At 35.1% G+C, this 26,824-nt stretch overlaps 1 protein-coding gene across 7 annotated transcripts in view; it reads right to left on the reverse strand.

The window, feature by feature from the left end:
- The window catches only part of CSNK1G3 (casein kinase 1 gamma 3), an 85,841-nt gene that overhangs the window by 32,146 nt on the left and 26,871 nt on the right, over window positions 1-26,824 (reverse strand). For 5 of the 7 annotated variants that reach the window (XM_065656099.1, XM_065656098.1, XM_065656101.1 and 2 more), the window contains 3 exons: window positions 24,188-24,228; window positions 17,449-17,518; window positions 657-805 (listed from right to left, as the gene is read on the reverse strand). In XM_065656099.1, the coding sequence (XP_065512171.1) occupies window positions 657-805; window positions 17,449-17,518; window positions 24,188-24,228 (260 nt within the window). The remainder of the gene's footprint in view (window positions 1-656; window positions 806-17,448; window positions 17,519-24,187; window positions 24,229-26,824) is intronic. The other 2 variants (XM_065656104.1, XM_065656103.1) reach the window with 2 other exon arrangements.

Consider the following 26,824-nt stretch of genomic DNA (forward strand, 5'->3'; position numbering starts at 1 on the left):
ATTATAGAACTACAGTCATGTTTAAAACAGCTATTTTTACACTATACGGTAAAAATGTCACTATCTATTTATGAAAGGGGAGGTTTAGTATCATTAATATTTCATAAGGACTTACTTAAAACATATTGTATCAAAGTAAACACGCAAAGCCTTATTTCTCTTTCTCTCTTTTTCTACTCCCACCATCCTCGGGTGGGAACCAAATCAGGAAATCTTCATTTTGTGCTATTTTAGTATTTCTGGAAGGGTTTGGGGTATTTTTTCTTTTGTTCATTTGCTTGCATTACGAGAATGCCGAGGAAAAACATTTATGCTATTTAGGAGTCTTGTCCGACTGTTTTGTGAACGAAAATTATTTTTGTTTCATTTTCTAATTATGTCAAACTAAAATTCATTATTTCAGATCGTCACTATAAGAACTCAGAAGACACAATGAAACCACACTAATGTAATGATGGTTGAAAACCTAGAACAAAGTAAATGAAAGTAGCATAAAACAGTCTCCCTGCTAAAACTGTATCATAGGCTCTTTAGAAGCCACCAACACCAATTTAAAACATGAAGTGCAAATCTCTTCAGTGAAATAAGCATTTAATCCATTGAAGACTGACTTAATGACTCTAATGAACACTGAAATTAACATCTATTCTACTTACCAACTGTATGGCTATCATAAGAACGGTTTTAAGAGAAAATGTCCTACCACACAAATCAAATAAATCTTCTAGACTAGGTCCAAGTAGTTCTAGCACCATAGCATTATATTTGCCACATGGGCCAAAATAGTAAACCTGAGGTATTCCATCTGTAAAAGGAAGATAAAAAGTAATTAAAAGGGGTTAAATAAGGTGAATGAACATACCAATAAAATTCCTACTCCATTTCACGTTGATCTGAAGTTAAAAATATATTTTTCAAACAAAAGCAACAATAAAAACTCAGAAAAACTGCAGGTAAAAGATACAATGGGTATAATGAAGGTAGCACAGGTTTGTTAAATATTTTATTAATATTATGTGTTTGACTTGTCAAAGATTGAAAGCTTTATATAAAAAAAAAAAATAAAAATCAGAACCTGTCTGTTAGGGTTTTTTTAACAGTAAATTGAAACAGGATTTTAAAAAGGTATAAAGAGCTGTTTAAATAAGCTCCTTTTCATAAAAATAGGTATTTAAATTAAGCTTTTTAAATTAAAGCTATGATAAACCTATATTCAGGAACAAAACCACATTATATACAGAAATCACTTAAAAATCCAAAAGAGATTAATGACTCTTCAAGTTTAATGAGACATTATGTCAAGTTTTACATGAAATAAATATACCATAGGTGACAAATTGTTATAGCCATCACTTGTATTATTTTTTTTCCAAATACAAGCATTTTCTATTTAAATTGCAGTGTAAATCGTCTTCTGTCTTCTCTTACCCTGTTATTTTTGGCTTCTGTTTACATAGCACATAAAAGAAAACATTTTTCTTAAATGCAAGTTAGTCTATTCACAGAATCACAGAATGGTTGGTGTTGCAAAGGACCTCCAGAGATCATCTAGTCCAACCCACCTGCTAAAGCAGGTTCACCTAGACCAGATCGCACAGAAATGCATCCAGGTGGGTTTTGAATGTCTCCAGAGAAGGAGACTCCACAATCTCTCTGGGCAGCCTGTTCCAGCACTTTGCTACTCTCAAAGTAAAGTTTCTCCTCATATTCAGATGGAATCTCCTGTGCTTCAGTCTGTGCCCGTTGCCCCTCATCCTATCATGGGTCACCACTGAAAAGAGTCTGGTCCCATCCTCTTGACACCCACCCTTGAAATACTTATAAACATTGAGATCCCCTCTCAGCCTTCTCTTCTATGGGCTAAACAGACCCAGCTTTCTCAGTCTTTCCTCATAAGAAAGATGTTCCATAACCCTAATCATCTTTGTAGCTCACCACTGTACTCCCTCCAGTAATTCCTTGTCCTTCTTAAACTGGGGAGCCCAGAACTGGACACAGTGCTCCAGATGCAGCCTCACCAGGGCAGAGTAGATGGGGAGGACAACCTCCCTCGACCTGCTGGTCACAGTCTTCCTAATGCACCCCAGGATACCGTTGGCCTTCTTGGCCACAGGGGCACATTGTTGACTCATGGTCAACCTGCTGTCAACCAGAAGTCCCAGGTCCTTCTCTGCAGTGCTGCTTTCCAGCAGGTCCACCCCTAACCTGTACTGGTACCTGGGGTTATTCCCCTCCAGGTGCAGGACCCTACACTTGCCCTTGTTGAACTTCATTAGGTTCTTCTCTGACCAGTCCTCCAGCCTTGTTCAGGTCTCGATGAACGGCAGCACAGCCACTAAAAACCTAAAAACCACAGTATGGAAGTTTGTGGTGTTCTGGGTTTTTTCTGTGGGTTTTTTTGGTTGGTTTTGTTTGTTTGGTTTTGGTTTTCATTCAGGTTTTTGATGGGGGTTTTTTGTGGTGTTTATTTGCTTTGTTTTGGTTTCTTTAATCTAGATTTCTAGTGAAATCTATGGTAGACTGAGACTCATTAATTCACACTGCATGAAGGACAGATTTTTTTAATGTAATCATAAGAAGAAATAATGAAGGGGATTTTTATAAGTCTCAAGGGGAACCTATGATAAATATTCACCCTGTTTTCACTTTTGAAGTATCACACCACAGACGACTCTTAACTTCTTAAATTCTTTCAAAAATTGATGTCCAGTGAGATTCCATTAGATGCTGTTCTTACTGTGAAATCATTAACATGTTTTAGAAGAAAAAGACCTTTGAACAAAAAACAATCTCACATTTAAAGTTTTATACTAATAAACTAAAACTTTTAAATTTTAGGGGGGTTTTGCTTTTGTTTTTGTTGGATTTGTTTTTTTTGTTTTTTCCTTTGGTTTGTTGTTTTTGTTGTTTTACTTAGAAAATTACTAAAATAAAAATTAAGTTCAGAATAAAACATACATAATTTCCAAACACTATATATGGGAGGACCACAAATATCCTACTATATGTTCAGGTAACAATCCCTTAAATACTTTGTAAACAGGTATCAAATACATCTACCTAGGAGGGCAAAAGGCAAATTTCACGTTAAAGCTACACTTGTTTTCAAATCCTGTACAGAGTCTAAAACCTGAGCTGTCACTCTGATACCTTATTTCTAATTCTAACATTTTTCCTGTTGTAAAATAAGTGTTATATTCTACAACACAAAACACTTGGAGGAGATATTAATTTGCTGTTCATAAAAACTACAAAAACCTAAGACTGTACTTTTGTGTTGAAAAATTGATTTTTGTTGAGTTTTCTATGGCAGCATGCCAGAAACCCTGGCAGGAACATATAGTACACATTTCCTCAGACAGATGGTAATACCAAGCCATAAATGTCTTGAAAACTAGGGTAAAAAGTCACATGTGTTACACTGAGAAGATTCCCTTACTATGTCGTCTGTTACCAGAATCATTGAACAAAAGTCTTCTGATGCGTACAGCTTAGAACAGCAAAAGTACATTACCCAAAAAATTACTTCTTTTCGCTGAAGAGAAGCATAATAAGCATGTCCATATAACACTTCTCCTGGCTAGGCAGAAGAATGAGTTAAAAACAAATCAGTTAAACGCATCTAGGTGTTCCTGCTCTGGCAGGGGGACTGGACCAGATGATCTTTTGAGGTCCCTTCCAATCCCTAACATTCTGTGATTCTATATCTAAACCTTTAGCAGAGACATAATCAATTCTAGTTTCGGTTAGCAGTGCACATAAGATCACCTATATCATTAGAAAGTGCTTCCTGAAAAAATATTTGACAAAATAAATGCAGGCATCAAAAGACTGGAAATGTTCTTTAATAATCTCAAGCACTGCATTTACAATTACACTACCGACAATGCCATGTTTTATCTTTATGTTCATATATCTTCATATATAGTCATATACTTTATTGATAAGATGAACAGCACATAGATTCCAAAAATTAATATGAAAATGTTCTGCACTTCTGGACTCCATAGCTTTATATAAATGCCTGCCTTAAAAAGCCAGGAAGTCTCCGAGTTTGAAAATACCAATATTTAAAGCTTTACGATCCAATTTTACTTTAGCTTTTTTGTACATATGCATAGTGTGAATACATAATAAAAAATAACTTGATACCACTGCCCCTATTCACCTTGCACTTCCTCATATGCACAGAATCTCTTCCTCATTCAGCAGAATAAATTTTGTTCACTTAAGGAATCCAGTTATTCTGGGTTTTTTTTGCTCTCCAGTACATATCCTGTCTGTCTCATTTATGCTAAATATTCAATACACTGAAAATATAATTTTCCTTTCATTTGTGCTTTTTCTATGCCATCCTTTGCTACGATACTGTACTAGATAGAACTACAAAATCTGGTTTTGGAATAGCCTAAGGAAACAACTGGATTCTGCCTTCATTGTAATTGTATCCACTATAGCTTTGGGTAAAAAAACCAAAAAACAAACAAAAAAATACAACAAAAACACACCACACACACCTTACTGTTTTAGCAAAACAAAAAGCAAATGAACGCAGCATTTTTAAAAGCATTTTCACTAATCTCTTTTCCTAGAAGTGAGAATAATGAATAATGAAATAATGAATAATGAAAACATAGCCCCTAAAAACCCAGTTTAACTGTTCCATTTTCTCAAGACTAGAGCTTTCATTTACTTTTTAAATATGTATAATCATACCCATATCTATACTAATATACTTAACATACATAATCATACCGATTTCAGGAAGACTTCACAAGAGTAGCTTATTGCTACTAAAGAAGGAGCACATTGCACACACTACATCAGAATATGGTACAAGATAGTGTTTTAATTCTAAAAAGATCATCCCTAATTATCAGACAATGCATCAGAAAATATATTTGTACACATAAGGGGATATCTTAATTCTAGAATTCAAGTTTTCTGCCTCCACTTTCTGGTGTGGTAGAATTACACATGGAGATGTGGATGTATCCCCAGCAGCAAATTCAGTTATCCAGATGTACAGACAACTAAAACAAACAAACAAAAAAACCACAACAAAAAAATCCCACACAAACAAAAACCACAAAGCAACAACCCACAAACACAAAACAAAAAAAATCCACACCACACAACCAAGCAACACCACAACCCAAACCACAAACCACCTAAGCATATAAAGAGAAAGAAAAGAAGCAAAGCACTGGGAATTTGGAACAAAGAGCACCACTTGTAATGGCCTGAGAAGTATTCTGAAAATCTCTGTTCTTATATTTGCATGTTTAAAGACATTAACTCCAAAATACTTTCAAGAGAAGTTAGTCTCCTCTGTTCCACTGCATTTGCTCTGTGTCTCTTTATAACATTTTAAAATATTAAACTCATTTTAAAAATACAGAAGCCAGAAGACTTCTGGGTTTTGTCTGGATTTAGAGATCTCGTTTGCATGACTACATGCTATAGTAAAAGAGGAAATATTTGCAGAAAGGAATTTTTGACATTGTCAGATTTGTAGGCAGAGTTGCTGATTTCAGAAGTGTGTTTACAGGATATGTCAAAAAATATCTTATTCTACCACATCATATCATGAAAGCACACAGCAATTTCTGTTAAGTATACCTCCAGGGCAGGGAGTTAGTGTTTCAGCTGTGATCAATTTAAGTATTATTCCTGTGTTAAATAAAATTATTTTCTCTACAACACTTCATCTTCTGATTAGACAAGAACTCCAGAATATCCCAAAATTTTGTTTCACGTGTTGTTACCAACTGCTGCAAGGTAGATATGTACTATTATGTCTAAAATTCCACATGTTTCACCCTTTTGTTGACAGGTTATTCCAATACTTATTACCAGTTAAGAGCCTGTATTTTATTTCCATTTTGAATTAGTCCAGACTTCCACCATTGAAACCCTTTGGTGTAAGAAAATAAGAAGAAAATACTGGGAACTTGTGAGACACATTCCAGTCTTCTTTCTGTGAAATTAAAGAAGTCAGTGTTCTTAGGTATCTTGCTCAATAACTACTCTGATTACTATGCAACCCTTTCTATTAGGTTGACAGATCTTCTGTCCCATTCCCAAAAATCCTTTTTAAAAATAAGTACACCACTATACCTCTGCCCAAATTACGTGCAGAATTCAACGCTTGTCACACTGATGCCACTATAAAATTATAAATAACTTCCTATTCTTCCATCAATGAAGAAACTTATTTGTGGCCAAAAAATATTACCACATACTCGCAGTAAATTACTTGAACACTATAACAACTAATTCCTTTCTAGGTTTACAAGTCTGAATACAGTATCCTTATTTTCAGATATGAGTCGCATTTGCTTATCTCTTGATATTTTTACTTGCTCACAAGTAAAATGCTTTCATTTGAACAGACTCAATTTACTAAAGCCATCTACAATACTTTATGTGACAGCCCTGTCATAAAACTGTAAATCCATTTTAAACCAATATGACTCTCAACAACATTTTATTCAAGGCAAAAGCAAGAAAGTCTGGACTTGGAAATCCACTACTTGAATACTGCTTGGAACTCAGTTTCTTTTTCTGGAAAAGTTAGTTTTCATTAGCCGCCTAAAAACATGGCTGCTGTACACCAGTGGTTTCCAAAACAGAGTGCAAACACCCAAAAAATGCACAAGACTGGGGTACTGGAAAAAATATGAGAACTTTTTTTTTTAAAATCTAAAAACAAGAAACAAAGCATTGCCAATATCAAACATACAGCTTGACATTGAAGCCCTCACTCGGTCAGATGGTTGTGTCACGTACAGTACACATGGAAGAGATTCTGGCAGAAGAGTGGGAATGGAGAGATGACGACAACATTGTATTCATTTGTTCACTTTTGGCTTATTGCAATTTACATGTGCCCAGTTAAGTGGATTACATTGTCCAGTTTTCATTAAACTATCCCTCACAAAACAAACAAGCAGCTTAAAGCAACTCCTACAAAGAAACCACACATAAAAGATAAAGCTACTAATGCTAGGACAAGCAAACAACAAAACATGACAGCGGACACTTCTACTCCTTGCAAAAGCTTATTTTCAAGAATTCCTTGAAAAAGCTAACTACAGGAGACTATCACCTTGTGTCTATCAGATGAAGATAACTGCATTAAGTACTCCATATAAATTATCACACCATGATAAAAATTGTGCATCAAAATATCAAAAATATTATCAAAATATAATCAAAATATCAAGTAAGGGGCACATATCCTCCAGTTAGTAATTGTTTTTCCATAAATGTATATACTGCAATCCCCCCAGTATTTTACTGTTACTAAGTTGGACTTATACTTCGCTTTATATTCAGAAAGCAGAAAAGGAAAACAAGTGATGTTTTCTCCTTTTCACAGTTTCTTAGCGCTAAAAGTAATGAATTACTGAATAGAATCACCTCTGTCATCTGTCAAGACTGGTTTATCACTCAAGTGCTTTAGTCCACCACGTTTAGGTAGATGATGTCTAGAAAGTTTTTAAAGCTGACAAGTCTGACTTCCTATGAAATGATGACAAGATAAAAACATCAGAAACCTGATTTAAGCCTGAGGCTACATGCTGTTTGCTGCAATTATCGAATGCAATATACATAATAAGTAGCATGAACACAGATCAGTATCTTAAACAAAAATTCCAGCTACTTGCTTTAATGCAGATACTACATAGTAACCTCAATTATTGCATGTGTCTTCATTCAGAGGAAAAAAAAAAAAAAAACCACCACAAAAAACCACACACACCACACACACCAAACTAATAAACAAGCAGTAGAGACTGACTGTCAAAAAATATGTAACACACAGGTCAATGGCAATACCACTTATGCTTAACCTTGTGTTCCCAATTTACCACTGACGTAATTTTGAGCCATATCTTGGCAAAGTATCTCTGTAAAATACAACCTGAATTTGTAAAGCTATTAAGCAAGTAAGCGGCCTTTCAATGCTTTTCAGTTTCTTGTAATATTAGTTTCCTTCTAGAGTTTCCTCTCAGACAGTCAAGTAACACACCTACTGATGTGATCTGCATTATATCTTATTGCTTAGATTGTTTGTTAAATCAGATCCATAAATGTCAGTAAAATACACAAGATCGCACTTGCAGAACAGGCTATTCTGTATCCAGCTTCCTATGCCCCACTGCCTTTTACTTGTAGTTCTGATTTTCATACGTGGCAATTAATTGGACACAAGCAAAATACCCTAAACTGAGTAGATGGAAGATCTGCAGTAACAGTCATCTTCCATGGCACATGTGTACAGGTACTCTGTCACGGACACAATTCAACAACCTGCCACGAATACAAGTCTGCCTTACTAAGCCTACAGAATCTGGCCAGAATCCTCTGGATTCTATCCAGGATAGTGCCATATGTGGTTTTTGACTTGAAGTAAAGCAGCATAGACAGAAGGCAGTATAATTTCTGGAAAGGTAGCACTTTATGGCTACTGAAACCACGCTCATCCATGCACTGTAGAACTCTAAACATGCAACAAGACACTACATAAGAAATATGATTTCAGCACTGCTGAAATGCCATATTGGAGGCACGCACTGCAACACTTGGACTACTTTTTGTATTTACAAACATAAGAAACATAAGATTTTTCTATTAAAATTGATCTAATAACTATTTACATTACTAAAACAGAATTAGATATGTGTTTTTATTGTAAGCCTTATTAAATCAAATATCCATTTATGTAGCATTCACTGTGTTCTGTGAACCTTATCATCAAGCTTTCTTCACAGTCACATGTATTATATTTTATACAAAAACCATTCCTTCACAGTTATATCTATCTATTATATTTTATCCAAAAATCACTGATTAACTCTGAAATCTGTGTTTGAAGTCACATTCCAAAATCAGTGCAATTCCTTTTTATACTTCCAGGCTTCTTATGACCAGTAATTATTGTTTTTCAGAAACATTAGCATGTGCACCTATAAGCTACATTTAAATTTATGCAGCTGCCATTCTTACCAGATCTCTTGCACTTATTCTAGGGAAAAAATTACTTTAAATATAAATTGAGAAAATTTTGTACATTTCCTTAAGCCAGATGCTAGAAAGGACTTGCATAAAACAAGAAAAACTGCCTACAAAATTTCTTATAGCTTAAGCTTGTAGCTTTTGCTGGACTCTACTTAGGTAATAGATTTGTAATTATCATAATTGTTCATTCACTTAAATGTAAACATTAGTATATTCACATTAACAACTGAGCAGCTAAACCTTGCTGTTAATCAGCAGCCACAGAACTCAAAACTGAGTCAGCTTTTTCCCCAAAGAACTGACAACAAAACCACAGTAGTCATCAGTACAGAGACTAACAGTACATATACACAGATAACCCTTCGGTCAAAGAGATTAATCATTTGATTCAGGTTAAGTGCTTTCAACAAATTTTTAAATCGAGCACAGAGCATGACTTTAAGTTCACCTGCCCAGTGTTTTTATTATTTGAAATTAAAAACTGCTTGAATTTGAGATTCAACTATCTGCTTATTGTTTATTTTCCTACGTAATAGCCAAAATCAAAGTATTAGAAAAGTAATAAAGTAGGACAGCATTAATAAAAAAAATTTAAAATAATCAGGTTTAGAACAAATTCCCAATTACCTACCTAAGACTATAGCTCAAAGCAATGTGCATGTGAAGTTACTAAAAAAATTCACTTTGCATTTATAGTGAATAACTTTTAGCAAAATAAATGGACAGGTTATGAAGTGAAACAACTCAGATACACACATAAGAACTCATAAAACATTATTTACATACATAAAACTAAGAGTACCCTGAACTGAGTTACTTGCTATCTCTGTAGCTAACAGCTAGGCATTTTGTCTTCAACTTCCATTGTTACTGATTGTTAGAAACACAATGCACTTGTTTTAGAAATGAAATTATATTTTAAAATCCGAAGCTTCAGTAAATTATTACCATTTTAATTAAATAGTAGAAACATTCAATTAATTAATAGGTTTGCACATATATCACATTACAGTACTCTTGTAAAAATCATCTTTTTAAACTCACTTCAAACCCTGCTAACTTCCATCATTCTTACCCTACTATAACAGCACGTGCAGGATGACAATCCCAAAGTATTTTGAAAAATACAGAATGGGGTAAGTTATTTTATATTGTCTCTATAAGATCCACAAACAAAAATTATCATTTGTCACATTAATCTAGATATAAGTCTAGCACTACAATCAGATTTGCTACTGAGATACTTCCTCATGATGTGGCAGAATATCAATCTACCTATTAAGAAAGGAATTGAGACCATAAGACATGACAAGTACCACATCTAGGTGTCTTTTAAATACCTCCAGGAATGGTGACTCAACCACTTTCCTGAGCAGCCTGTTCCAATGCTTGATAACCCTTTCTGTGCATAAGCTTTTCCCTAATATCCAATCTTGTAAAGATTACACACAGACTTGTTCTTATACTGACAGTGTTTACTAGTTTCTGTACCTTCCAAAAATCACATTATGCCAGCACTGCAACTGTCTTCAACCACTAATCCAACAGTAACTTTTTCATTACCACTGTCCAAGTAGGATGATTCTGCTATGTCTAAGGCTCTCATGACCTCAAAACTGCAAAATACGCTTTTAGATAGCAAAGCAGAGCGCATTTACCACATGACTTCTAGTACCAAGACACAAAAAAGATTGTTATGCACAGAATGCAATACTTAGCATTCATTTCACACTGGCGATAAGTTTTTAAACTACAACACCTTTTTCCATAGTACACAAATATGTATCTTATACATGCACTGGCCAACAGCCACCCTGCAAGTAAAGTGTTTGACTGACAGTTTTAAGAGTAGAAGTGTTAACTAGACTTGAGCTAATTAACAGAAGTGCAGAAGTAAAATGCCATTAGCAATACTGAGCATCTGCCTTCTCTGAAATGTTAGTACAGCGGTTTCTAAGGTAGGGTAATCTACAACTGAAAGGATCTTTGTCTCTTTCAAAACAGAACTCAACTGAAAAACTAATATTAAACAACAGATACCCCTGGTTGCTATGGACAAGTACCATAGTAACAGTATGTTTTTAGTAAAACAGCAGTACTGCAGACACTAGCTCTACTAAGGCAGGTTAAACAGCAGGAGCCATCTGCCATCCTCTGGTTCCACTTGTCAGATGGGTAAGTACAAAAGAGTCCTCTTTCACTTGTAAAGACTCCTAGTCATTATGATTCATGACCCACAGATTTACTAAGAGACATTAGAAAAATCAGACAATAAAAGTTGAATACTTTTAATGCCCTTCAACACATAACAATACAGAACTTATTTTAATATGTACCCTGGACTCCTTATTGCAAAAGGCAACTGTACCATGCTGTAAATACCTGTCAAAGAAATAAAGTACATTAAAAGGTTTCACTAATAAGGTTTTTAAATTGAAAAAATCCCACATTAAAAAAATTCTCAGCTTTACTGCCCAATACTCAAATTCAGCCAGCAGCTAATGCTTGGTCCCTCCTAGTAGGAAAGCACACTGAAATTAAGTGGAGTTGAATTATGGGCATAGCACATGAAATACATCTACAGTTCATCTTCGTAGCCTGAGGAGAAAGATTGACAGTGTAAAAGATGAGTAAAAATTTAAAAAAAATAAATAAATAAAAAACGCAAAACTGTTTTCTACTCATTCCAAAAGTCTTAGTGTAATTTCAGGTAAGAATTCAGCTATAGTTTTACTTGTAGTACTCCATTTATCATAAGGTATCGGTTTTGTTACCACTTATACTTGGATGTTAAGAAAAAATACTTTTAACCAAAATTTTATTAGACAGTTCAAATTCCATCTGTAGGTTGCTCATTCAGTTCACTAGAAATTTCTGCATACTGACTAAATGATCTCTAACTTCACGAGGAGAGTATGCTCACAGCTACTGAATGACAGAATTATGGCAGAAAAGAGACACCAGTTTTCAGGACTCTATTGGTATATACAACTTAAATGAAAGCTAAATAACGATGCAACTAAAGTAAGTCATATCTTTAAACCAATTTTAGAGCTAGTTTTAGTAAATTTTAGACCCGTTCCCCTGAATAATTAAAAATGTTTTAAAAAAATCCCCAAAGACCATAAAATGTTTCCTGTTTAAGAAAGATTCTTCACATTTTTTACCTGGCAAACATCTACATGCTATTGCACACTCACAGGCATGTTCAGTGAAAAGCATATTTGAGAGTAAAATCACAGATAAGACTTATTTATGAGCAGATTCTCTCCAAAGGAATACAGTTTCAATATGTTAACACTTTTTTTACGCAGGTCAAAAGTACTTCTTATTAAAGAATGAATACTCTCAGTTCAACAGTCCTGTGTATAAAAACTGCACATTTATCATATTTAATGTCTATCTTTGCCTTGCTCTTTCAGGGAGGAGACCTATAAAAGACCTCCTGAATTTTCTACAGTCGAGTACATCTTCCATGTCACGGCAATCAAGAAGTAGAATAGGAAGACTCTTATTACAGAAACTAATAATTAGAAAAATGGTCTAAATCACAAGGTCATTAGAAAAGAAAGAAAAAGGGATATTATGTTTCACAGAATCTCAGAATGTTAGGGACTGGAAGGGACCTCGAAAGATCATCTAGTCCATTCCCTCTGCCAGAGCAGGAACACCTAGATGAGGTTACACAGGAATGTGTCCAGGTGGATTTCGAATGTCTCCAGAGAAGGAGACTCCACAACCTGCCTGGGCAGCCTGTTCCAGTGCTCTGTCACCCTCACCATGAAGAAGTGTCTTCTAATATTTAAATGGAACCTCCTCTGTTCCAGTTTGTACCCATTGCCCCTTGTCTTATCAGTGGTTGTCACCGAGAAGAGCCTGGCTCCATCCTCATGACACTCACCCTTTACATATTTATAAACATTAATGAGGTCACCCCTCAGTCTCCTCTTCTCCAAGTGAAAGAGGCACAGCTCCCTCAGCCTTTCCTCATAAGGGAGATGCTCCACTCCCTTAATCATCTTCGTGGCCCTGCGCTGGACTCTCTCCAACACTTCCCTGTCCTTCTTGAACTGAGGGGCCCAGAACTGGACACAATATTCCAGATGTGGTTTCACCAGGGCAGAGTAGAGGGGGAGGAGAACCTCTCAACCTACTAACCACCCCCCTTCTAATACACCCCAGGATGCCATTGGCCTTCCTGGCCGCAAGGGCACAGCGCTGCCTCCTGGTCATCCTGCTGTCCACCAGGAGCCCCAGGTCCCTTTCCCCTACGCTGCTGTCCAACAGGTCGTTCCCCAACTTATCCTGGAACCTGGGGTTGTTCCTGCCCAGAGGCAAGACTCTACACTTGCCCTTGTTATATTTCATTAAATTTCTCCCTGCCCAACTCTCCAGCCTGTCCAGGTCTCACTGGACAGCAGCATAGCCTTCTAGCGTGTCAGCCACTCCTTCCAATTTGGTGTCATCAGCAAACTTGCTGACAGTGCACTCTATTCCCTCATCCAAGTCATTGATGAACAGTACTGGTCCCAGTACTGACCCTTGAGGCACTCCACTAGTTACAGGCCTCCAACTAGACTCTGCCCCATTGACCACGACTCTCTGGCTTCTTTCCTTCAGCCAATTTGCAGTCCACCTCACTACCCGATCGTCCAGACGACACTTCCTCAGTTTAGCTGTGAGGATGCTGTGGGAGACTGTGTCAAATGCTTTACTGAAATCAAGATAGACCACATCTACTGCTTTGCCATCATCAATCCACCTGGTTATGTCCTCATAAAAGGCTATGAGGTTGGTCAAGCACAACTTCCCCTTGGTGAAGTCATGCTGACTGCCTCTGATGACCCTCTTCTCCTTGATATGCCTTGAGATGGTGCCAAGGATAGGGATGGAGGTGAGACTGACTGGTCTATGGTTACTCAGGTCCTCCTTCTTGCCCTTTTTGAAGACTGGAGTGACATTTGCCTTCCTCCAGTTCTCAGGGACCTCTCCTGTTTCCCATGATTTAGCAAAGATGATGGAGAGTGGTCCAGCAATGACTTCAGCCAGCTCTCTCAGCAATCACGGGTGCATCCCATCTGGACCCATGGATTTGTGGATGTCCACACTGCTTAATTGATTCTTAACCCAGTCCTCATCAATGAAGGCAAACTGCTTTCAGGAAAACATTTCAGGAAAACAACCTCATTTTCTTCCAGAGCTCTTCATTCACACGCTAATGCCCCTCACTCCTCCCCATGCCATGCCAAATAAACTGGGACTGCATAAGGGCTACAGGTATTTTATCTCAAACTTCAGGTTATTTCACACTAAGCATGAGTCTGTTTGTAGCATAACCTGTGGAATTAATAGTTCATATTTATGAAAAATGAAGTTCTGTTTACAGGATATAATGGCTCCGCTTACGAAATTGGGAAAGTTTGCTTCTCAAACAATTTTTTAGTAATCAGTTGTTATTAATAAACATGTTTGCACGTACACATGAGGAGAACAAGCAGAAAGTCTATTTAATACAATTAAATGCAAAATAAGCTGTCCAAACTCAGGTATAAAGCTATCAGTGAAATTACAAGAAGTGTTGTGCAAACAAACAAAAACAGCTAAGGGAAAGTCTACTTCATCTTGATTTAGAAAGCCTGCAAATGTGGATTTTTAGAAGCTTAGAAGCCAGAAGGCTCCACACAACTGCAACTGCCAGTACAGTGAGTAATTACTTATCAGAGAAACCGCCAATTGCTCACAGTTACTACAATTTGAATTTCTTCTAGGAATAGCAGCTATTTTTATACCTCCTACAATGGACTCTTCTGCCATATGCACAATGAAGATACACTTCCTTCAATCTAGTCTCTGATACAAGTACAACCACTGCCCATAAAGCAACATTATCTGTATGGATAAATCTGACATAAGGCTTTCAGCATTTCCTGTTCTATGTAGAAAGTATTAGCTGCTACCTGACTTTATTGGTTGGTCCATCAACTTTCCACCAGTACGTTTTCCAGCTGTTCTGGTGACAAAATTTTTTACATCTACTCTTGACAGCAAACACATATGTCCCCAAAAGAAAAAAAAATAAAATTTAAAAATCACTAAAGTAAAACCAATTGTCTTAGATTACTTGAGGACAGAATTTATATAATTCTGCAACTTTTTTTCTAGAAGAACCTTAGCCTGCAGAACTTTCTGGGCTTGAAGGCCCAATTCCTGCAAAGATACAAAAAGGTAGAGTACTGCAGAAAAACTAGGAATCAGTAATTCTTTTTAACTTTTCTCTAAGAAGATGGAAGCATGAATATTACCTTCTTCATATTAAGTCTTTATCACAAAAGCCATTAAAATCAGTGTCATGTGGGGTGCCTGAAAAAGTCAAACAAGACTCAAAAAAGAGCTTATGGGGTTCTATGGCTGCTGAAGGGGGCTTTCACTTTGGAATAAAAGCAGGTTACTTAGAAACCACAGGAGGTCTATAACAAGTTTCTTCATAATGATTGAAGATGGTTAGTAACACATCAGCTTTATCTTCTTGTTTTCATCTCAAAGGTCTCCTTGTCTTCATGTAAAGGATCAGAGGAATCATTCTCCTCTACAGCACTTCAATAAGGCAACAGTGAAAGTGATAAAGTTATTGCAACCAACCGATAGGGTTACAAAGACTGAATGATATCTGAATTAAAGCATATTAACTTTGACTTGCCTACATTCTTACATTAAACACAGTCCCTCAGTCTAACTCAGTAAACAAAAAGGTAAACATAGTTACATTTGCTAAGACATTTTTCCCAGGAAACATGTTCATATGGGTTCCTACCTCTGAGAAGCATTGCTTATTTCCTGCAGTTTAAACTAATTACAGATTTATTCTTGCCTCCACTACACAGCTCCTTTGCAATTTTAGATATCTAAACCTCGGTTTTCACAGTTAGGTACTGTTCCTAACTTGTGGGTTGCTGTGTCTCATTAGTTAAGCGATTAAGATCTCTGCTTTCCACTTATCAGCTATTTAACAATGATAATCTGGTGTATGCTGACAAGTCACAACTGCTTACAAAAAACCAGACATTATGCCCTGATGCCTTTCTCCAATTCACAAGAATATAAGACTCAACACTTTGCACAGACATTCTGCAGCTTAATTTTCCATCTATGAACAGAAATAGCTCTTTGCAAGACATGACATTGTTTATCTCAAAAGATTCCTGGTTGCAGAGCATTCACACTACAGCATCAAAAAAAAGTTCTATATGGATTGAAAGTATTTGAAAGGACATTTCCCTAGAGAGGGTCTTTAAAGAAGAGCACAAAATTTTTGAAAGTTAACTAACTAGAGAAACGCTATCCAGTCTCTGCATCAATGAACATATGATCACAAATCTTTGAAAGTGAAGGCAGTATTTTAAAAGTATTAACATTCATCATAACACACATATTCAAAGCAACAAAATGAAAGTAGTATAGGCATGTTGATTTTATATTCGCTGACTTTCAGAGATGACTTTTCAGCTTAAATAGTATTTTATTCTAGTTTTAGTATAAACATACACAAACAAGTGTCCCTGTATAAAAAAACTATTAGTGGTCGATTTTATACAATAAATATCTGCGTTAGTAAAAAAGAAGAAAAACTAACGAACTACATGACCTATGAAAAACTATTCTAGGAATAAAAGGAACATTTTCTAGGAAAATATATCTTTTTTTTTTTTCTAGGGTATAACTGATTTAGGGAAAATTTGTACTCAATTTTCTAATTTAAGAAGCTTCACATGTTGCTAACTGACTATATACAGTTTTGTAAAAGGCACAAAATTATGTGAGAAGTTTTAGATACTGCTCACCTATAAAAGCAAAACGTGATAATTGTATCATTGAGGGGACCATCATAAGAGTACTTCTGGGTATAAAGGCACCATGGGGAGCAAAAAGAGAAATTCAAATCTTAAACAGCATTTAAAATTAAACTTTTAAAAAAGTATTTAAGAGGCTTAACACTAGTAAGCAGTAATACATATTGTTTCAATGGAGGTAAAACTGAGACTGAAGCTCTTTAAATATCACAGCAACTTTCAATAAAAATATGTGATTAGTAGATTAATGATTTGATAATTTATAGTGTTTATTCAAAGAAAAACAGAATAGTCTAAGACTGCTTAGTTTAAGGTATACCCATATCCACACAAAGTATGTAATATTTAAGACTTTAGTCTTAGGATTTCATATACACCCTTTAAAGAGTAGAACAAAAATATCTCACAATACTAGGAAAATGTATACATTAATCCACTGCCTCATGGTGCTTTTTTCTGTTTAAAGTAGCTAGAGACACTTTAATAAACAGATTTATACTCCTAAATCAGAGAACTTCTGTCAAAAATTGATACTGGATCACATCACAGTAAAATGCATGACACTGCTTTTTACCTCCAGATCCTAGCTGCTTGTAGAATCTGTATTCCAAATGTAGCTGTGGTGCTCTCGACTTCATTGGCTCCTGATTTAAAAACAAAAACAACATTTAAAACAAAGCCTCTCTGCCAAAGCCCAGAAACTAAAACACTAACCTACTACCAGCTAAACTAACCCTACTGTTTCCAAGCCACATGTAAAGTTTTATTGTTTCACCCAAAATAACTAGTAATTAACTAAGAAACCCTAAACCACAGTCAGGTGAGGCTAGGGCATATAGGGACATTTACATCTTGTATTGTTCCAAGGGACTGGGGTCCAACATACACATCTAATCACAGACCCACAACAGAACAGCTAAAAAAATAATCTGTCTCTCTAAAGCGTGTGGGTGATGTGTCTTGCAGCTCTCAAAAGGCAGCACTGATATACAGCTTAACAGATTGAAAAAAGACTCTTCACACACTTTCTACACACTACAAATGTATCTTCATTTAAAAAAGTGGTTTACTAGGATCTTGACAAAAAACTACCAAATCCTTCCACCAAATAGTAACATCTTAGTAGAAATTAAGTGGCAACATCCTAAACTCTAAATTCAAAACAAAAAAAGTACACCAGAATAAATTTGTAGTTCAAATAGCTCTTTTCCCAACATAATGTGCATAAATCAATGAAATTTTAGTTCTGTGGCAAGGTCTCATAGAATAAAATGACATGAGATCAAGCAAAGGAAGACACAAGCTGCCTAAATGAAAGCCCTAACTTGAATATCTTTATCGTAAGATTCTTAAAGTAATTTCATAGAGCATCTTTTAGGGGATATGCCTGGTTTCTTGTGATACATAACATCTTCCAATGCATCAGTGATAATCTGGATATTAACTGTGCATTAGTCTTACATAGACTGCTCCGAATAGAATTGCAGCACGTAATTAGTAAGACTGTAAATACACTTATCAGCAATAACTTACACCACTGGATGTCAGTTTTCAGGAAAAGTTTGGGCAAGGTGCTCATCTCTTTCTTCACATCACCTGCTCCAGAAGCTAGCAGTTTAGTAACCTGTGTTGTTTCCCAGTAGCACATCCAGGACATAGAATCCATGAGCCAATGTGCAATCATGAGAAACCTGTCTTCCTCCTCAACCAGTCTCCCTCCAATAATCAGATATTCAAATTACTGCTAGTGCTACAGCCAAAGTCCCTGTCAGGATACATTTACACATTTGAATTTGCCAGGGTGCCAGAGGTTGAGGCCTGAAGGTAAAGAGGGGCCATTGTAACAGTTTCTACAAACAAACAAACAAACAAACTGATTTAATATATGCTTTTTATGCTCCAGAGCATTCGTCCTAGCTGAACACTGTAGTTCTTTGCAAAGAAGTGAGCAAGAACTTTCTAAAACAAAAAAATATGCTGATCCTTCACAAACTGAATATCTAAGTAAGACTAACTGGGCCACCGAAAGGTCTGTCTTATAGTTAATGAGGAGAACATATGAAATTTATTGTTACGTAGTAAAGACAGATAACCCTTAACATCTTACTGTAAATGTGCGCCTAAGCAAATCCTTGCAACTATCAACCTTCCGTACTAAGCTCTCAGAGGTATAGTAACATCCACTATGAAGCGTATTACTGAAACATTTTAACCTTTACAAAACAGAAAAATTTAGCTACTAGCTTGCCTGCAGCAGCATTATACAAGTCTGTTAGTTACAAAATATACCACTCTCTACATGGTTTCTAAAGCTTGTAATTCTGCCTTGCTAAGAGGAAAATACTTTAGTCTATAAAACTCCACATGTCTGCAGAATATACCAAGACAAGACACTGGCTTATGGGCGGTTCGATTCTATTCAAATATAGTTTTTCCTTAATTGAAAGTACCTTAACAATATAATCACCACTCAATGTTATAAGATGATCCCATAATAAGGATGAAAAATAGCTTGAACATATTCAATTTATGCAACTAGACCAAAAAAAAAAGAATGTCCTAGGGAAAAGAAACAGCGTTTTGGCATACATCTCCACACTTTTTCAAAAGAATGTTGCTTCATTTCACCATCAGCAGGAAACAGTTCTGACAAGCTTCCAGAAGGCAAATGTTCTCAAACAGTCAAACAAGTCTAACTTGACAAGTACACACCAACCAACAACTAAGTTAAACCCTGTCTAGCAAAGGACAATTAAATACTGTTACTCCCTCAAGTAATGGGGAAAAAATGCGGTAATATGTACTTGTAGTCCATTTATTGTCTGACAGTCTTCTGCAATTGCCTTATTTTTGTAAGCTGGCTTAGAAATCTTCCTGAGTGTTCAGTAACTCCAAACACAAAGGAAATACAATATTCTGTTCAAAAAAACTTGTGAGAGGGCAAGCACAATAAGCTCTTCATATTAAATTTGTTTTGTTCCTACACATCCCTCTTTGCAAAATGCAGTGAACTGATAAATGAAAAAAGACAGATAAGTAAGAATAAATCAAGACAAAGGTATGTTAAATGCAATCTTCCAACATAACATAAGAATGAAGAACACACCACTGTAAGTACATTTTTATTAATAAGTCTAAAAAGCGTATTCAAGAATAAAAAAATAAATGGCAAATCACAGTTCTATTTTCATTAGTATTTTAGTACAATTCAGCATCTAAAAATAAGCTTGGGAACACACAACTGTTCAAACATTATGTTAATCCCAGAGGACTTTGAAACCAACCTCTGTTCTTACCAAAAGAAATTAGTGTATTTTGTTTACTTAAAAAAAGCTTAGGTCTTCATTAAAGTATCCTATAAGAACCATTCCAGAATTTCTGCAATGTTCTGTAAACAACCTTCACTACTTTGCTTTTACATTCAAGTCTAATTATTTCAAAGTTTCTATATTAAAACTTAGCTTATTTTCTGTGCAAAAGGGCATTTTTCTCTCTTAATGAGAAGTCAGCATCTTGCTGCCATCAAAGAATTAATGTACAGTTTACCAAGCACCAGTTACCTGAGCATCAGAAACAACAGTTCCTTAGTTCAGAGAGGTTATTTGAACAAATTTTTTTTTTTTTTCCTTTTTTCTTTTGTGGGATGCTTACACATTCAAACAAAAGGATAAAGACACCTGAAATGTGAAATTTATTTCAAGTTCATAATGCATTTTTTTTGTGATGATTGTGCCAAATACATAGCATAAATCACTACACAGCTTTCATGATATGCTATTTCCCTTCCAAAGGGCATTCAGAAAACAGTTTACTGACACTAACCGTAAGGTTAGAAATTTTCAAGAACTCTGATATTAACCGAAAGCACAATAAAAACATTCAACTATTATGTACTTCTCATGTTTTTAATCAGACAGTGATAACTCATACTCAGTATATCTTCAGTCTCTGCTTTGTATTTTCTTAAGCGACAGTAAACAAAAGCTACTTTCAGGGAAAAAAAAATATCTTTAAAATTCTTTAAAAGGTAGGGTTCTTGTCACAGGAAAAGATCAGACTATTGAACAGAGTTGCACTTGATTTGGATTTACTGTGGCTTTTTATAGAGGTTCTGAAATGGTATCATTTTATAACTATCATATTATCATAATACAATCATAATGTCATATTATAAATGGTATCATTTTATAAATGGTATAATTCTAGATTGTAATAATTCTTTAAAAACAAAAAAGGGTGAAAAAACCCCATTCTGGCCTTGGAACCAACCACAATCTTCACATACACCCCACTTATAATTTTAAGGATTAAAATCATAACAGTTGAATGATTAATGAATCAATGAATTAAAGATTACAGATTAAAAGCAGCAGTGACTACTGCACATCCTTTAATTGGTATTTGGTTAGTGGTTAAGCATCCTGCAGAAGAGATAAGTCTGGGAAATAGATAAATTTGTCAAAGGGGAAAAAGAAGAATGAAGGAGACGGAAGAGCTGAATAGCAAATATGAGGGTTAAATGAAGTCCAGGGTCCTGTAATAAAAGTAGTAAATCTAAAAACATATGAAGAGGTGAACAGGAAAGGTACAGTTCATCTATACCAAATGTTTATTGCTGAAGAACTATCTGATCAGATAACAATTTGTACACTCACAGACCAGCAGAAACATAAACATCACTAGACTCTGCACAACTGATAAAGCTCAGTTCTTAAGAGTCTCATTCCAGTTCTTAAAAAAAAAGTCTGTTCAAACCTTTCAAACTTGAGCACCTGCCCAGCCAGAACAGGCCATAATGAAAGAAGCCAGATTAAGAGTGAAATGCTGGAACCACAGTTAATTTTCCCAGAATAAATATATATTTACATATAAACTTTATATATTAAAATGCATACACTGTATGAGCCTCAGCTCTCACACAGAAAAGTTAAGTGTTCACACTATTTCCTTACAGAAGTAAATGCTGAAGTTGCCATAAGCAACATAAACAGGAAAATACTTGTATAATTTTGGCTACAAGGGAAATATTAATTCAACACAATGAAAAGTTTAAGTCAAACAGTAGTTATAAAATGCATTTACTTTTAACATCAGAAGCACTAGTGCAAGGTGCTGTATCATTGTAGTTATTATAACTCATGGTCTCGAGCAAAACCCACACAATCCTCCTGCACTAGAGTATATAGTTACCATTTACACACAAAACATCTCGCATAGGAGATGTCCTGCTGCTCACAAGAAAATATTATGTCAAGAATGGAATGCTATCATGAGGAATAAAAATATGATTTCAGGATACCACAGGAGAGATATCAGCACAACTGTATTTCCAAGGGTAACTGCTCAAACCAGCACACATACATAATTCAAGCAATCCCATTCAGGAGGGCTAAACTTGAAGTACAACAGGTGCAAAACAGAGAAGAAATTAAGAGTGCTTCATTTAGAATAACTAAACAAAGACTGAGCACAGGCCTAATGAGTGCTCTTAAAGCACAAAGGGAATAAGTGCCAAAAACAGACAAAAAACTGTCAGGCTTACATTTTAAAAGGGAAAGAATGGTATACCACAAGCAACTACAACCGACCTAACTGTTAGAAAAAGGTCCTGGCACTGTCTCCAGTAGGAAAAAGAAAAGAGCAAAAAAGCAAAATTCAACTAAATCCTACAATTTGATGCAGCTGCTTTTAACAGACTGAACCTTGCAACTCAAATCCCTTCCCATTTAGAAACAAATACAAAAGAGCTGAATGCTATAAAAAAAGAGAAACATATTAAAAGAACCTATCTGCTAATAAAAGTATTTTTACCTTAGAATGATGATGCAAGCTCCAGTATTGATTTTCGCTATGATTCCTTTCATCTGCTTACTGCAGAGACACTATAGTTTTTCATACCACTAATGGTAAGGAGACAATTCAAAAAGTTCACTACATATTCACAGTTCTTTAGTGACTTTCAAGTCAGTCATTCAGAAATGATACATCAAGCTTTTTATACAGCTGTAAATGAACAGCTGTAAGATTGAATAATTTGGAAACAAGGGTAAAAGTTGTCACTGAGCAGCATCCTTGGAAGTTGAAATGGGCTGATATAGTAGCTGAGTTTATTAATGGTTGCATATATAACACAAATGGTTTTGCCAAAACTCACTGATCAGATCTAAATGTTGCCCTGCTCTACATCAACTAATTAATACTTTAAAAAAAAAAATCACTATCTTGCAAACTATTTCTGAACGTGCTTTATAGTATACAGTCTTTAACTAGAGGGACTCTCAATTTTCAAGTTTTACCAGACATACAGAATTAAGTTCAAGATATTTTAAGACAATGAATTTAAATCTGTTATAAAACACGTTAACCAACAAAACTGCATTCAATGTTGCTCTTTCAAAACATAAGGTGGATTTTTTTTTTTTTAATCTGTAACTGCTGCTGAAATAAGTACTTTTCTTAGCAAGGATAGCGATACAAATATTTTTCAGGAGTTTGTAACATACATGTGCAACACTTTTTAGATCCCCTACCTAAAGCCATATATTTCTATTTCTGTTTCCATAATTCCCTTTTCACTTTATGGAACCAGAATGTCAAACATTCTGCCCTACTGCAGCAAGAAGAAATTAATGGGAGCCCTAAAATTCCTTCAATAACAAAAAGTAAACAACTGAATTTCATCTTGAAGTACTTTGGTTATGAAAACAGTCAGTCACCAAGAAGTTAAAGGTGTCCATAAGCAAAACATGAAGTAAACCAAGTAGTTCTGACAAAAGATTCAGAAAAAGCAGAAGAGTGACATATTAACAAAATATCCGAATCAATCATGTTTGTAGGTGAAGGAAATATTTTACACATAATTGCAAATAAAACGTGTACTACAACAGATGTGTAAATACCAATGATTACAGATGATAAACTGTTTGGGGCACGAGTAAGGGTGTTAAAACATAGGCAGCCTGCAGAATTTCTGGAGCTCCTCTGTAATCCATCAGATTCACACTAAATTTGGTGTTCCACTAACTGTTGCACAAAAAAGGAATCTATTAAGAAGACTGGATATCCTTGAAGCAGCAGTCAATCATCATCGACTTTATAAACACAGTTTTAGCCTTTAGAACAGTGACAGCAATTAACACTGGTTTTATTCAATATGGCCAAAGTATATAATTACATCTATCACCAACTGTCTTCTAGTCAGTTGAAAACATACAAGACTATTAAGGATTTTAATTAAAGTCATCAAACCATTAAATATGAAAGGAAAGTTCTGATCAGTTTCTCATCCCAAATCCTTTAAAAAACAAACTTACCAGCTTAATTGCCACGTATTCATTTGTGTATAAATTTTTTCCTTAAAAAAAGAACAAAGAAAAATAATGTGAGATATTGGGTTTCCTGTTCAAGAAAAATTCCATCTAAACCTCAAGAAAGTCTTTGAAACATTTTTGATCTAAAGTGCTAAGTATTCTGGTATTGACTTAAAAGTGGCTCTATTAGTCTGATACCATACTTTAAAGAGAACTTGCTCTTGAATAGTATAAGAAGTAGCAGTTTCACTGAGCATGAGTTTCAGGTATTTCACTACTTTTGCAAATTTTTTATACACTAGAAAAGCTTGAAAATTATCACATTCCACTATAAGTGGAAGGTGATATTCTATATTTTCATATTTATTTTTGAAAAATATATGATATTTATGTTAAAATTATCACATGGATTTGGAAGACCAGACACTAATTAAAGTTGGAATTAACTAGGAACACTTTTTCTCATCAATTCTCTAATTTACTAAGCTTAAAGTTACAACAAACACGAGAAGAATATTACTGAGTTAAATGCCTACCCCCATTTGGAAAATGAGTGTGCTTCTTGAAAAGTGATTTTAACTGGATAAGCACATTTCAACAAGCATGACTTCAAACTGTATGCAATGACTAAAATATTAAACAAGCTTTACAGGTGTAAAATTTAAAAATAGTGGATAAAGGAAAAAATAAGTTGTCACTTCCAAGACTTCATTTCTCTACAGTCTTCAAATTGGTTTAGTACATGTTCTCTTTAATGGCAATCCTACTTTTCTCTTTGTAGTATTACTCAGGTCTGAATTTCCCATGTTTAGCTCAGTTTTGTTAAAGAAAACAAACAGGGAATAGACATGGACCAAGACAAAGAGGTTCCCTGCGAAGACAGTTACAGTTATAGTCAAACACTATGATCTCAGCTGTAATCCTTACTTTTAAAAATAGAGTACTCTTGCAAAGCTGAAAAAAAAAAAGGTATTAAAATCTTGTGTCTGTTAAGGGATCAACTTTACAAAAACCAAGTTACCTGAACCCTGTAAAATAATAAACACAGAATCAGTATAGGCAGCATACCCTAATCTGACCACCAAAAGAATGGAAAATTCCAAGACCTATTTAGGGACTAGAGTAGAAATCCAGGCATCTTAAATAGTTACTTCTTATCTTATGATCATTTGAGTTATATTTTTGACAACAAGTGTACTTTCTCTGAAGTTGCTTCAGTGTCTTTGCATGCTATTACAAACCAGAAGACACTACAAAAAACTCCTGAAGGGATCCAGATCATTCAGTCTATTAGGTATATTAATCAGCTACTGAAGTAACTATAATAACAAATCCAGTTATAGTTAAGTGACTGCATATCGAGTCCCAGTAGCCAAATGCAGTAATGACAGGCTTATCATTCTGAATAAACATCAGAAGGCATGTTATAGCTTCCCATGCGGGGTTCATGACAATTGTGTCTTTAAAATATGGAAGACAGTAGATTTGACACTAGTATCGATATATCTCTAAACATAGAACAGGTATTGCATAACACATCACATGTAGCAGCAACAAGCCTTCTTTTACTACCCCAACAATTTCCCTTAACTATAACTCAGAAGAGTCTTAAAGATTAACAGCTCAATATTCAAAAAAATGTAGTCATTTGCAAGTTAATAGTTGCACATCTCACACAGTCATTTGCTATATACCACCAACTTACCATTTGATCCACAAGCCATTCAGAATTCTGGCCATTCCTTTCTTCTCAGGTGGAAGAACTACAATGGCTACTAAATTGTAACTGAATTTTTATCTTTTGAAGCACAAATTCACTGCTTTTTAAAACCTCCTTTAAATCTTTAAGATTCAACCCTAAGACACATGCTCAAAATATATTCCAGTTTGCAGAAACACATAAAACAAACTAAATGCTTGTGTACATCTTTGTAGGAAGGATGCCCACTTTACATTACTGCAGTAGCAGGTAATTTAAACGCAAAAATAGCAAACTTAAATCAGAATCTGTAATACTAATCTTAACTCTTGCTTTCAGTAACTTACATATAAAACATCTTACCCAACAAATAACAATAAATAAGTATTTGAAATATCTACTATATATGCAAAAAAAAAAAGTTGACATTAAAAAGGGAAAGCCTGCACTTGTCCTGGTGGCTGTTGCACGACAGTACACTACATTATTCTTCCTATGTCCTTCACTTTTTTGTCCTATTTTATTTCAGTACTATCAGGCTTTACATCTTAACTACTTTAATATTGTATTTAGAATGAAATAGATTATTTCACTCTGTATCTGCTGCAAGCAAATGAGTTAATCTGACATTGATCTGAAGTAGACAATCAGCTCTGTGTGTTGTGACCACTCTAAGATAACAGAGAGGAAGAAATTTAGTAGTTTACAGTTGTCTTCAGTAGTAAATGTGACATTAATTATACTAGTTTGATTTAGTTCACAGAGAGGTTTAAAAGAAAAATTATCATTCAAAGCCAGTTTAGAAAAGTTTAGGAAAAGCTGAAGACCGAGTTTAAGCTTGACTTGTGAACTGCAGAGGCACAAATATAACACTGTAAAGGTCAAAATATATCTATTTTGTTTAACTATTAATAGGAAAAACAAGAGTACCTCTTCTTTAG

This window comes from Caloenas nicobarica, chromosome Z (genome assembly GCF_036013445.1).
Source record: "Caloenas nicobarica isolate bCalNic1 chromosome Z, bCalNic1.hap1, whole genome shotgun sequence".
Lineage (NCBI taxonomy): Eukaryota > Metazoa > Chordata > Aves > Columbiformes > Columbidae > Caloenas > Caloenas nicobarica.